Source organism: Chlamydomonas reinhardtii, chromosome 13, assembly GCF_000002595.2.
Source record: "Chlamydomonas reinhardtii strain CC-503 cw92 mt+ chromosome 13, whole genome shotgun sequence".
In the NCBI taxonomy this organism is placed as follows: Eukaryota; Viridiplantae; Chlorophyta; class Chlorophyceae; order Chlamydomonadales; family Chlamydomonadaceae; genus Chlamydomonas; species Chlamydomonas reinhardtii.
Window position 1 is genome coordinate 2,399,432 of NC_057016.1, and position 11,267 is coordinate 2,410,698.

Consider the following 11,267-nt stretch of genomic DNA (forward strand, 5'->3'; position numbering starts at 1 on the left):
CGTGTCCCCTCCGTCCCTCAGTTCCTGCAACACATGTTTCCTTCTCCCCCTCCCTCTCATTCCGTTGTTTCACGGACGGTCACCCTCCCCCAACCTACTACCCAACCACACAGCCATACCCACACCCACATACCACACACCCTATACACATACCCACCAACCCACCCACCCAACCCAACCCAAACCCTGCCCACCCACCCGCCCCCCCCCCAGGACTACGAGCTGCCTCTGGCGGACGCGCCCACGGAGGACAAGGTGCTGGCGGCGCGGGCGGAGGCGTACGAGCGCTTCGACCAGGACAGGTGGGGGAGAGGGGGGAGAAGGGGGAGGATGGGGGAGGGGGAGTGGGGACATGGGGGAAGGAGGCGTGTGTGTGTGTGTTTGTGAGAGCACGAGGGGGGTAAACACCGCGCGTGTGCTTCTGCGTGCGAGATGGCGGGGTGGGAGACTCGTCGCGGAGGCCAGGAGCCCACTCCCCCGCAGCCACTGCACACACACACACACACACACAGTTTCCGCCCACACCTTGGCAATGGGCGCCATCTCCACAGCCACATGCACGATCTTGAGCATCTGCCGCGGCTTGGCTGCGGGGTGGGGTGGGCGGGCGGAAGGGGGGTTGAACGGGTGGGAGCGGGTGAGCGAGTGCACACACATGGTTGACGGTTGACGTCCCGACCCATACCGTACGTGTTAGCCACCCCTTTCTCCATGCACGGCTACCCCCCCCCCCCAAAAAAAAACACTCCCCGCCCCCAACCTCCCCTCCAAAGTCCCCCTCAAACCCCCCTCAAACCTCCCCCCTCCAAACCTCCCCCCTCCAAACCTCCCCCCCACCCCAACACACAGCCCCCCGCCCCACATACACACAGCCCACACACGCCTTACGTCACACACCCACACACACGCCTCCCGTCATACAGCCCCCCCACACACGCCCTCCCCAACACACACACACACACACACACACACACACACACACCCTCCCCTCACCGCTTCCCTCCAGCGGCACGTGGTATTCCAGCCCGCCGTTGTCGTCCAGGAAGCCGCTGCCGCTCATGGCCTCGCCGTCGCTGAAGGACAGGTCCAGGCCCCAGGCGGAGGGAGGGACCTGGGGCGGTAGGGGGGGGGGTACATTCATGATTAATTAAGAAGTGAAGTCGTAGGCAGGGGGGGAGGAGGCGGAGTGTGTGTGTGTGTGTGTGTGTGTGTGTGTGTGTGTGTGTGTGTGTGTGTGTGTGTGTGTGTGTGTGTGTTGGATGGGCGCGGAGGAGTTGAGAGGATAGATTGATGCAGGACAGGTGGGAGGCGGCAGGCAGGGAAGACGTGGGGAGACAGGCTTGCGAGATGGACAGTTGGGGGAGTTGAGGGCTTTGGCTTGTAGCTCTACTGGTGCAGCAATAACCGGACCCACCCACCCACGTTTCCCATTTTGTGTCATGCTCCCACCTACACACCGCACCCACCTGCACAGTGGCCTTGTAGAAGCCCAGCCCGCCCGGCAGGCAGGGCAGCAGCCGAGCCGTCACCGGCCGCAGCTGCGCGGCGCCCCCCGCCCCGGTGTTGGCGCTGCCGCGGTTCCAGCTGGCGCGCAGCCATATCTCGGGCCGGCCTCGCAGCATGGTGGCCTCGGGCCGGTAGTACACGTCCACCACCTGTGTGGGGCGTGTTGGTGTGTGTGTGGGGGGGGAGATTGTGGGGAATTGTGTGTGTGTGTGTGTCTTTGTTTGAGAGCTTGTGGCTTGGTTGGCACGTTGTGGTTTGTTTGGGAGGTTGCAATGTGCAAGATTTTGTTTTCAATTGATGTGTGTACGAGAAGATGCCAACCCGGTCCGACCAACCCTCACGCCGACCCCGCACACCCCACCCCGGCACCCCGCCCGCACCTGTCCAGCCTTGGGGCTGAGTGGTACGGTGTACAGGAACTCGTGCACTACCTCACGCCGCTTGCGCATGGTCAGACCCTGTGGGGCCGTGGGTGTGTGAGGGGTGTGAGAGGATGTGGGTGAGGTGTGAGTGTGTGAGGGGTGTGCGGCATAGAGGCGGCGGTCGGCGTCAGATACCAGTAGGTGGAGGGGTGGAGGAGTGGACGAGTGGAAACCATAGCAGCAGCAACGCCCAAACACCCCCCCCCGTCCTACCTTGGCCTCCACCTTGCGCACCGCCCGCAGCGCCGCCCGGTCCTCAACCTCCTTGTCCGCATCAGCGCTGCGTGTACGTGTGTGTATGCGGGGGGGGGGGCGTTACATTCATGATGACTTAAGAAGTGAAGGCGTAGACAGGTACAGTAGCATAGTAGACGCGTTGTTACCGATGTCCGTGAAGTCCAGCGGCCACTCGCCCCGCTACACTTCTCTGTACCAATCTTTGCAACCCCTCCCCCCTCCCACTCTCGCTGCTCCCTCCCCCCTCATGCCCTCCCTCTCCCCATCCCCCCGCCCGCCCGCCCACCTGTCCTTCTTCATGGCGCCGTACAGCATCTCCACCAGCTCCTCGCCGCTGTGTGCGCCCGCCACCGCAGTGTGGAAGTCGCGCTGGTTGTTGTTGTCCCACATGCGCTGAGGGAGTGAGTGGGTGAGGGTGGGTGGGGGAGGGGTTACATGCGTGATTAGTTGAGGCATGGGGGCCAGGATTAAGGTGGGTGGGTGGGTGGGTGGCGGGTGTGTGGGGTGTGCTAGGGGGTGGAGAGGATAGGCAAGAGCTGGCGGCGGCGGCGGCGGCCGTAGTGGCAGTGCGAGAGACGACAGCGGGCAGCGGGCAGCAGGCAACGCCGCGCCCCTTCCCCCGCTCGACTTGCACTTCATTTCGTTTGGGCTCAGGCCTGTAGCCCCCCTCCCACAGCACCGCCCAGACGAACCAGACTCGAGAGCGTCCAAGACTGGGGCCGTAGGGGGCGGTACGACACACCTCCCTCGCGCTCTGTGGGCTGGCTGCGTCTTGGTCACGTTGGGTTTGAAGTAACCCCCCCCCCCCTCACTGCCACCCCCCCCCCCACCCCCACACCCACACACCCACACATCCACACACACACACACACTCTCTCTCTCTCTCCCCCACTTTGGGCTGGTATTTACAACCCCCACCGCCCACCCACCTGCTCCCGGTCGCTGAACACGAAGTTGAGTACGGCTGCGCTGTACGGCACATCCACCCAGCACCCCCACCACTGCGCGCCCTGCCCGCTCGGCAGACCCTTGGCAGCGGCGTCCTCGGGACTCAGAGGGGACAGGTCGATGGTCTGTGGGTTTGTGTTTGGGTGGGTGTTAGAGAGCATAGGGAAAACAGTCACAAAGATTGTGTACATGTGTGTGTGTGGCTACGCTCAAAAAATGCTAGAGAGGATCGCAGCATATGCGACGGTCACTCCCGCCAGCCTCATTGCGTAGCTGCCTCCCACACAGCCCAACAGCCCCAACACCCTCGAAAGTACACACACACCCGGCACACACCCGGCACACGCACCTGGGATATCTTGTTCCACCAGTTGTCGTACCCCATGTGCACCCGAATGCCGGAGCCGGCGTGGGGCAGGCCACCGCCCTGGCCGCCCTGCGAGTGTGTGTGGGTGGTGCGTAGGCGGGCAGGCGGGAGGGCACGGCGAGTGTTTGCGCGTGTGTTCTGTTGCGACAGGTTGTTTCCGTCAGGCCCGACACAACAGTGCCGAGGTCGGCTGCTGTCGACACACTTACATATACACACACATGCACACATACACACGGCTCGACTCCAAATGTGGCAACCTTGCAAAACCCCCCCTGGCTACGCCTTCACTTCTTCAATAATCATGAATGTAACCCCCCCCCGCCCGGCTCCCCCGCCGCCGCCCAACCCCCGCACCTGTATCTTGTTGTAGGCCAGGAAGGCCCGGGCGCCGGCCCGCGGCGGCCCGCCGCACCAGGCGTATGCGCCGGGCCGGGAGTCCGCCACCGGCAGCGCCGCAATCAGGTCGGGTTTGCGCCTGTCAGCAACCACCTGCGTGCGTGTGTGTTTGTGTGTGTGTGTGTGTGTGTGTGTGTGTGTGTGTGTGTGTGCGTGGGCGGGGTTGTGTGTGTGTATGTGTGTCCTAAAACAACACGAGATAGGGGACACGCAGACTGTGCGACATGCAATGCTTGAGCGCCCGGCCCTCCCCCCACCCCCAATAATCATGAATGTAACCCCACCTGCCGCGCCGCCGCCAGCAGCTCGGCGTCGCGCCGTTTGCGGAACTCCACCCGCGCCGCCGCCGCCGCGTCCAGCGCCCGACTCTCCACCTGCCGCCACAGCCGCTTCTCCTCCTCCTCAATCAGCTTGCGCCTGTCAGGGGTGTTACATTCGTGATTATTTAAGAAGTGAAGGCGCAGTCAGGCAGGAGGGCTGGAAGCCAGCGCAGGGGCAGGGAGTGGGGCAGGGAGCGGAGAGGAGCGGAGCGGGGTATTGTGGGTTTGACTGCCATTCCATGACTGCTTTGTGTGTGTGTGTGTGTGTGTGTGTGTGTGTGTGTGTGCGTGTGTGTGCGTGTGTGTGTGTGTGGGGGGGGGGTGGAGTGCCGTACTTCTTGTCTCTCCACACATGTCCAGCACACGTGACGTTTTTGCTTTGGAGGACTTCGGTAACCACCGCCACCCCGCTTCTGACTTATTAGAACGGTACTTTTTGTCCATGCCGTCTTTTGTGGGCGGCTCAAACCCACACATCAACACAACACTAACAATGCATCAACACCAACACTAACTCACAAAACTCACACCCCACACACACACCTGCCAACAGGTGGGCGGCATGGGTGACGTGGTGACGGCTCTGGGCCGCGCCGTGCAGGAGCAGGGTCACGACGTCAGTGTGATGCTGCCCAAGTACGACTGCATCAACTACGACCTGGTGAGGGGGGGGGAGGGGGGGAGGGGGAGTGGGGGAGAGGGTGGGTGGGTGGGTGGGTGGGCGCCAAGTACGACTGCATCAACTACGACCTGGTGAGCCGGGGGGAGAGGGGGAGAGCTGGGGGAGGGGAAGGGGAGAGGGGAGGGGGGAGGAGGGGAGGGAGGGAGGAGGAGTGGAGCACCCCGGGACTCCTCCGCACACGCACCCCCACGACGCCCCCACCCCCAAAACACCCACCACGCGCTGCCATCCTCCACCTCCTCCAACCCCCTGTACCACTGCACAACTTTGCTTCTTAATCATTCATGAGTGCAACCCCCACCCCCACCCCAGTTCAGTGCATCCTGTACCACTTTTCCAAACATCCCTGCAACCCCCCACCCGCCTGTCAGGTGGAGGACCTGGTTCAGGAGGGCAGCTTCACGTGGGGCGGCACGGCGGTGCGCGTGTGGCGCGGCGGCGTGGAGGGGCTGGACACCGTGTTCCTGGAGCCGGAGAACGGCATGTTCTGGGTGGGGTGCATCTACGGCAAGAACAACGACGCGCAGAGGTGGGCAGGGAAGTGAAGGAGTGTGGGGGTGTGTGGGTTTGTGTGGGGGGGGGGGGGGTTGGGGGGACGGGGTGGAGGGGTTGTGGGGGTGTGGGGTGGGTGTGGGGTGGGTGGGAGTGTGGGGGGAGGGGGCGGAGTGGAGGGTTGGGGATGGGGAGGTTGGGGTTGGGGAGGCAGCTGTTCACTAACCGTGTTTGCATGCACGCCCACACCCTGCACCCATGAAAACACAAACTCGCAAACCCCTCGCAAACCCACAAACCACACAAACCCACACAAGCTCGCAAACCCAAACACAAACCCAAACACAATCCCGCAAACAAACCCCACAGGTTTGCCTTCTTCTGCGGCGCGGCGCTGCAGTACCTCAAGAACCAGGCTGCGCCGGGCGGCCGCGGCGCCGCCGACATCATCCACTGCCACGACTGGCAGTCGGCACCAGTGGCGTACGGCGACCGCGGCGGCGCCAAGACCGTGTTCACCATCCACAACCTCAGCTACGGCGCCGACCTCATTGGCCGCGCCATGCAGGCGTGCCAGGTGGCCACCACCGTGTCGCCCACCTACGCGCGAGAGGTGGGCGGGCGGGGGGCGTGTGTGTGTGTGTGTGTTGGGGGGGGTGGGGGGGTGGGGGGGTGGGGGGGTGGGGGGGGTGTATATGTGTGTGTGTGTGGGGGGGGGGGGGTTGGGAACCAAACCAGGCTAAAACAAGCCCACGGGGCACAAGCTAGAACGAGCGGGGCACAGGCAGAGGCGTTAGTTGCAGGCGATAATACTTTGGGATGGGGGCCGAGGCGTGGTGGAGCAGCGGGGCGAGCGGCGGGGGGATGTGGAGCTGCACACACACCCGTGTGCATTGTACAACGTGCGTCAACGGCACTCAACACGACCCTTTCTCCCTCCCGCCCCCCCCCTCCCTCCAGATCGCGGGCCACCCCTCCGTGGCCGCGCACCTCAACAAGCTGTACGGCGTGCTCAACGGCATCGACCAGGTGCGTTGGTTGGCGGTTGGGCAGTTGGACAGTTGGCCGTTGGCGGTTGGACAGTATGGCGTCAGACGGTTACCGCGACTCCTAACCTGACACCCCTAAATCGCCCTGAAACTCCCTACACGCCCCCCGAACCCAACAACCCCACTCGCCCCCACACCTCCACTCCCTACACGCCGCCCCTCCCCCCAATAGGACATCTGGGACCCCAGCGAGGACCCCTGCCTGCCCCTGCACTTCAGCGCCGACAACGTCGCCGCGGGTGCGTGCGTGCGGCGTGTGTGTGGGTGGCTGTGTGTGCGGCTGTGTGCGTGTGTGGGCGACAGCATAAACCGGTATCAATCTCCCTTATGTGTGTGTGTGTGTACTTGTACGGCTACTGAGATGACCCGCCGCCGCCACGTCACCACTGCACGTCTGCTGCTTGCAGGCAAGGAGGCGGCGCGGCGGGCTCTGCGCCAGAAGCTGGGGCTGGTGGCGGCGGATGTGCCCATCGTGGGCTGCGTGACCCGGCTGGTGGCGCAGAAGGTGCGGGGGAATGGGGGGAGGGGGGGCTGCGTGGGGGTGTTTTGTGTGTGTGTTCGTCTCGCAAAAGTTTGGGCATTCCCATCTCCCGACTTCCCCATCTCTCATTCCCGCGCCCCCACCATTACCTACCTCTCAGCACCTCCCCCTCCCCACCTCCTCCCCTCACCCCCCTGCAGGGTATCCACCTGATCAAGCACGCCGCCTGGCGCACACTGGAGCGCGGCGGCCAGTTCGTACTGCTGGGCAGTGCGCCCGACGGCCGCGTGCAGGTGGGAGGGGGTGGGAGGGTGGGCTGTGTGTGTGTGGGGGGGGGCTTACATTCATGAGTGAAGGCGTAGCCAGGAAAAGGGGGTTGCAGGTGAGGGGGGAGTGTGGGTGTGTGTGTGGGTGTGTGTGGGTGTGTGTGGGTGTGGGTGTGGGTGTGTGTGTGTGTGGGGGGGGGGGTGGGGGTGTGTGTGGGAGGTGGGGCTGGGGTGCGGGGGGCGTGAGGTCAAATTTCCTTTCTGACGCTTCCAAACATTATGTTATTCCCCTCCCTCCCCATAACCCCCCAGGGCGAGTTCAACGCGCTTCGTGAGCAGCTGTCTCGCGCCTACCCCGACCGGGCGGCACTGGTGTTCACCTACGACGAGCCGCTGAGCCACCTCATCTACGCCGGTAGCGACATGTTCCTGGTGCCGTCCATGTTCGAGCCCTGCGGCCTCACGCAGGTGAGCGCGTGTGCCGGGGTGGTTGGGTGGTTGTAGATACCATACCAACTAAACCAACTAAACCAAACCCAATGGGGGGTTGGGGGGGTGGGTTGCGGGGGGTGTCGGGCTGGGGCGGTGGGGGTGGTTGTGGAGGAGGGGTGGTTGTGGGGTGTCGGGTTGTGGGGTGGGGAGGAATGGGTAGGGCGGGGTGGTTTACCTGTGATACGCTCGATCCTGTTTGTTAGGAGTCTGTGGACGGCCGCTGGTATCATCAAGGCTTGTGGGTTGCGCCTTTGCCCGCCGTCCACAAGCCCCTGACCCACCAACCAACCGGCCGCCTGACCAACCAACTAACTGCCAACCAACCAACCAACCACCCTGCCCAGATGATCGCCATGCGCTACGGCACCATCCCGGTGGTCCGCAAGACCGGTGGTCTGGTGGACACTGTGTACGACGTGGACCATGACGAGGACCGCGCGCGGCTCAAGGGTGAGTCTGTGGGAGATAGATGGGGGATACGGTCAAGGTTTACTGCAATCCCTAAGAAACCAAGACGCAAAGAATTAGGCCAGAGGGCGCGGGGAAGGACAGATGCAGCAGAGAAGGCGGGGGGACTTCGTGTTTCATGAGCGTGTGGGAGGGGCGGGTGGATACGATGATTTAGGGGGAGACAGGGAGAGGGAGTGGGTGCGGGGGAGACAGGGAGAGGGAGTGGGTGCGCTATGCGGACAGCAATGAGGAGGGACCAGTTCGAGGGGTTTCCACTGCTGCAAAGGTCAACGCACACCGAACCTGAACCTGAACCCCCGCTCTTCAACCACCAACCGCCCACCAATCACCAACCGCCAACCGCCAACCGCCGCCACACAGGCATGGACACCAACGGCTTCAGTTTCGAGGGCACGGACTTTGCCGGCATGGACTACGCGCTCAACCGCGCCCTGAGTGTGTGGTACTCGGACAAGGCGCTGTGGCACAGCCTGCGCAAACGCGCCATGACGCAGGTGGGAAGAGGAAGAGGTGGGGGGGTGAAGGGGTACTGTGCCCGGGAATATATTCCCACGCCATTAGGGGTGGGGTGTTTAGGGGTGAGGCGTAGGGGGGGCTGTAGGGGGTGTAGGGTTGGGGGTGTTGAGGGGCGGGGGGTGTAGGGGTTAACTTTAAACCATTCCCGTAAGGAAACAAGGCGTGTAGGGTGGGGGTGTTTAGGGGCGGGGTTGTAGGGGTGAGGGTGTAGGGATGTGGGTGTGTAGGGGTTTTCACCATTCCCAGCAGGGGGTTGTTGGTTTTTAGGGGCGGGGAAGAGGAGGGAAGAGCACGAGGAGCGTCGCCGGGCACCGCAGCGCGCCCAATACAAAACCACACGCCGCCGCCATCACCACCTGTATTACCCGCAGGACTGGAGCTGGAACAGCCCGGCACTGGACTACGTGGAGCTGTACTACAAGGCCCTCAAGTCGTAAACCGCCCTACACAGCTGCCGTACAGTACAACTGCCGTACACTGCAACTGCCGTACAGTACAGCTGTTGTACAGTCGCAGCGGCAACAAGGGTTGGGGCGGCGGGGCGGCGGCGGCGGCGGCGGCTGTGCATGGTGGAAGCGGCGGACTGTGCGCTGGTCTGGACCGGTGGTGGTGGTCAGACAGAGGCAGGACGAAAGGGCGGCGAGGGCCATGGAAAATTTGGCGATCCGTGTTCTTTACCCCGTGCGTGGGCGGCCGTGCACATGCACATGCAAGAGTGCACATGCAAAAGTGCCGGACCGCATGTGAGGTGGGGGCATGCATGGGTTACGTGCATTGGAATAACATGTATGGTGTGCCGCAATCGGCGCACCGTATGGTAAGCAGCAGCACAAACAAAGAGCTGCCGGCTGCAGGAAGAAGAGAAGAATTACGCAAGTGTTGAAACAGCATCGGCAACATGCCAGTCGGTGGATTACGGTTTACGAGTGTGCGTGTAGATCTCTTGTGTCGGGTGTGTGTGGAGAGCCGTGCTCAATGCAAGGCTGCTCTTGGGCCCCCAGACAAATCCTAAGGTGCTAGACCGTGGGCGTGTATGTGCGTGTGTGTTTTGCGCGTGTGTGCGTATTTGCTTTTGCGTAGGCCCATAATGTTTGCGTCTTTTTGTGGTTTCTTGTGGGCGTGGTTGGAGGTGCGACAGGGTTGCTCAAGCCGTGTTGCGGGATGCGGAACACGGAGAGGGGGGGGCTATGTGCCCGGGCCCAATCTAAAGAGTCCCATCATCATCAGGAAGCCTGGGGGCGGGGTCGAACAAGGCGATGCGGAAAGACAGCGGCCGTCGAGGCGTGCGCCCCGGCGGCCGCGGTGGCGAGATCAATGTAGGACAGAGCTATGGATGCTGCCGACATGTGTCGCGAGGAAGCAAGGCAACGGGAAGTAAGGATGGACTCCTTGGGACCTTTCGATTGGTGCTACATGGCGAGTGGCCGAGTTGTGACATGGCCAAGGAGCGACAGAATAGGAAGTACTGCAGCAAGTGCGCCTACTGGAAATGTTAGGAGTTAGAACTGCAGTATGGAATCAGATGATATGGATGCTGTTGAAGAGTGGCGACAGGGGCAAAGAGGGAAAGGAGGGCAAGGAGGGGTCAGGGCGCAGAATTGCTACATGCGGAGTGGGGGTGCACGAGGGGGTATGGCGGAAGAGCATTCGCGGGATGGATAAGTGGATTGCGCCCCGGTGGGGGTCGTGGGGTCGTGGTGGTAAGGAGATCCCGGGCAAGCACCAAGTGCCGACCTAAATCGACACGCGCGCGCGGTGTTTACCTGGTGTGCAACTCCGACCAAGCGCGTGATAAGAGATACTAATGCGGTTTGCGCCAGTGTTTGAGTTTGGTGCACGAAGCGCGTGAAAGAGGGTCATATCGGTCATATGTGTATGCCGCCAGGAAGAGCGGCTGTGCGGGCGGTGCGGGCGGTGTGCATGCAATTGATGCAACGTGGGGTGAACAACTGATCTGGTGGGCGTGGCGACGTTAGCGCTGGCGTCTAGCTGGACCTGTGCAATAAGAACGCGGCAGCGGCGGCGGCGGCGGCGGCGGCGGCGGCGCTGGGCCTACTGGTACTGCGGCACCGGCGGCACAGGGCGCGGGGCGCGAGGCAGTAGTGCGCTTCCACCCCACCTGGTTCCCCGGCCCCACTGTAAACTACTGCGTCTTCGAACTCCGAAGGGGGACGGCTTTGGGGCAAGGCCAATGCGCAGGAGGGCCTGGTTGAGACTGTGCGTGTGACCAGATTGTGCGCGGAAGCAGGATGTAACGAGCATGCCCTTTTGGAACTAGGTTCCTTACACAGGAGCCCAGGGACCCGGCCGAATGGATATATGGGTGCAGCGGGTCCACTTGGATGACTGAGTAGTGAGTACTTGTGTACTGCTAAGTTGCTAACTCGTGAATCGAATTGGCGATGTGGCTGCCAGGGCTGTGGGCCCGGCTAGCCACGGGGAAGAGCAAGCGGGGGAGGTGAAGCGGCCAAATCCCGCCAGCGCCAAGCAAGTGCAAGGGCTGCAGGGCCAGCAGCGCAGGCGCTGCTTCCGCCTGCCTCCGCATCCCTCTGCCGCCCCCCGTATTTGTGTGCCTTTCGGGACCGATGCAGAGTAGCTGCAGGGGTAGGGGAATGCAGC

At 62.9% G+C, this 11,267-nt stretch overlaps 2 protein-coding genes across 3 annotated transcripts; one reads left to right on the plus strand and one right to left on the minus strand.

The window, feature by feature from the left end:
* Positions 1–4: 4 nt before the first annotated feature.
* CHLRE_13g579582v5 (uncharacterized protein) lies at positions 5–4,670 on the minus strand. Its single transcript, XM_043069532.1, has 12 exons — positions 4,633–4,670; positions 4,164–4,296; positions 3,838–3,972; positions 3,463–3,549; positions 3,095–3,238; positions 2,452–2,558; positions 2,142–2,208; positions 1,887–1,964; positions 1,467–1,655; positions 994–1,111; positions 526–587; positions 5–287 (listed from the first exon to the last, which is right to left on the minus strand). The coding sequence occupies exons 1-12, from the start codon at positions 4,641–4,643 to the stop codon at positions 216–218; spliced, it is 1,203 nt and encodes a 400-aa protein (XP_042917507.1). The 5' UTR covers positions 4,644–4,670; the 3' UTR covers positions 5–215.
* Positions 4,671–4,770: 100 nt separating this feature from the next.
* Positions 4,771–11,052, plus strand: CHLRE_13g579598v5 (uncharacterized protein). Of its 2 annotated transcripts, XM_043069533.1 has the most exons (12): positions 4,771–4,860; positions 4,929–4,952; positions 5,253–5,410; positions 5,743–5,986; positions 6,334–6,402; positions 6,595–6,661; positions 6,830–6,927; positions 7,104–7,196; positions 7,482–7,637; positions 8,006–8,111; positions 8,493–8,626; positions 9,020–11,052. In XM_043069533.1, the coding sequence occupies exons 1-12, from the start codon at positions 4,825–4,827 to the stop codon at positions 9,083–9,085; spliced, it is 1,251 nt and encodes a 416-aa protein (XP_042917509.1). In that variant the 5' UTR covers positions 4,771–4,824; the 3' UTR covers positions 9,086–11,052. The 2 variants fall into 2 exon arrangements, with proteins under 2 accessions (XP_042917509.1, XP_042917508.1); XM_043069534.1 differs by lacking the exon at positions 4,929–4,952.
* Positions 11,053–11,267: the final 215 nt, after the last annotated feature.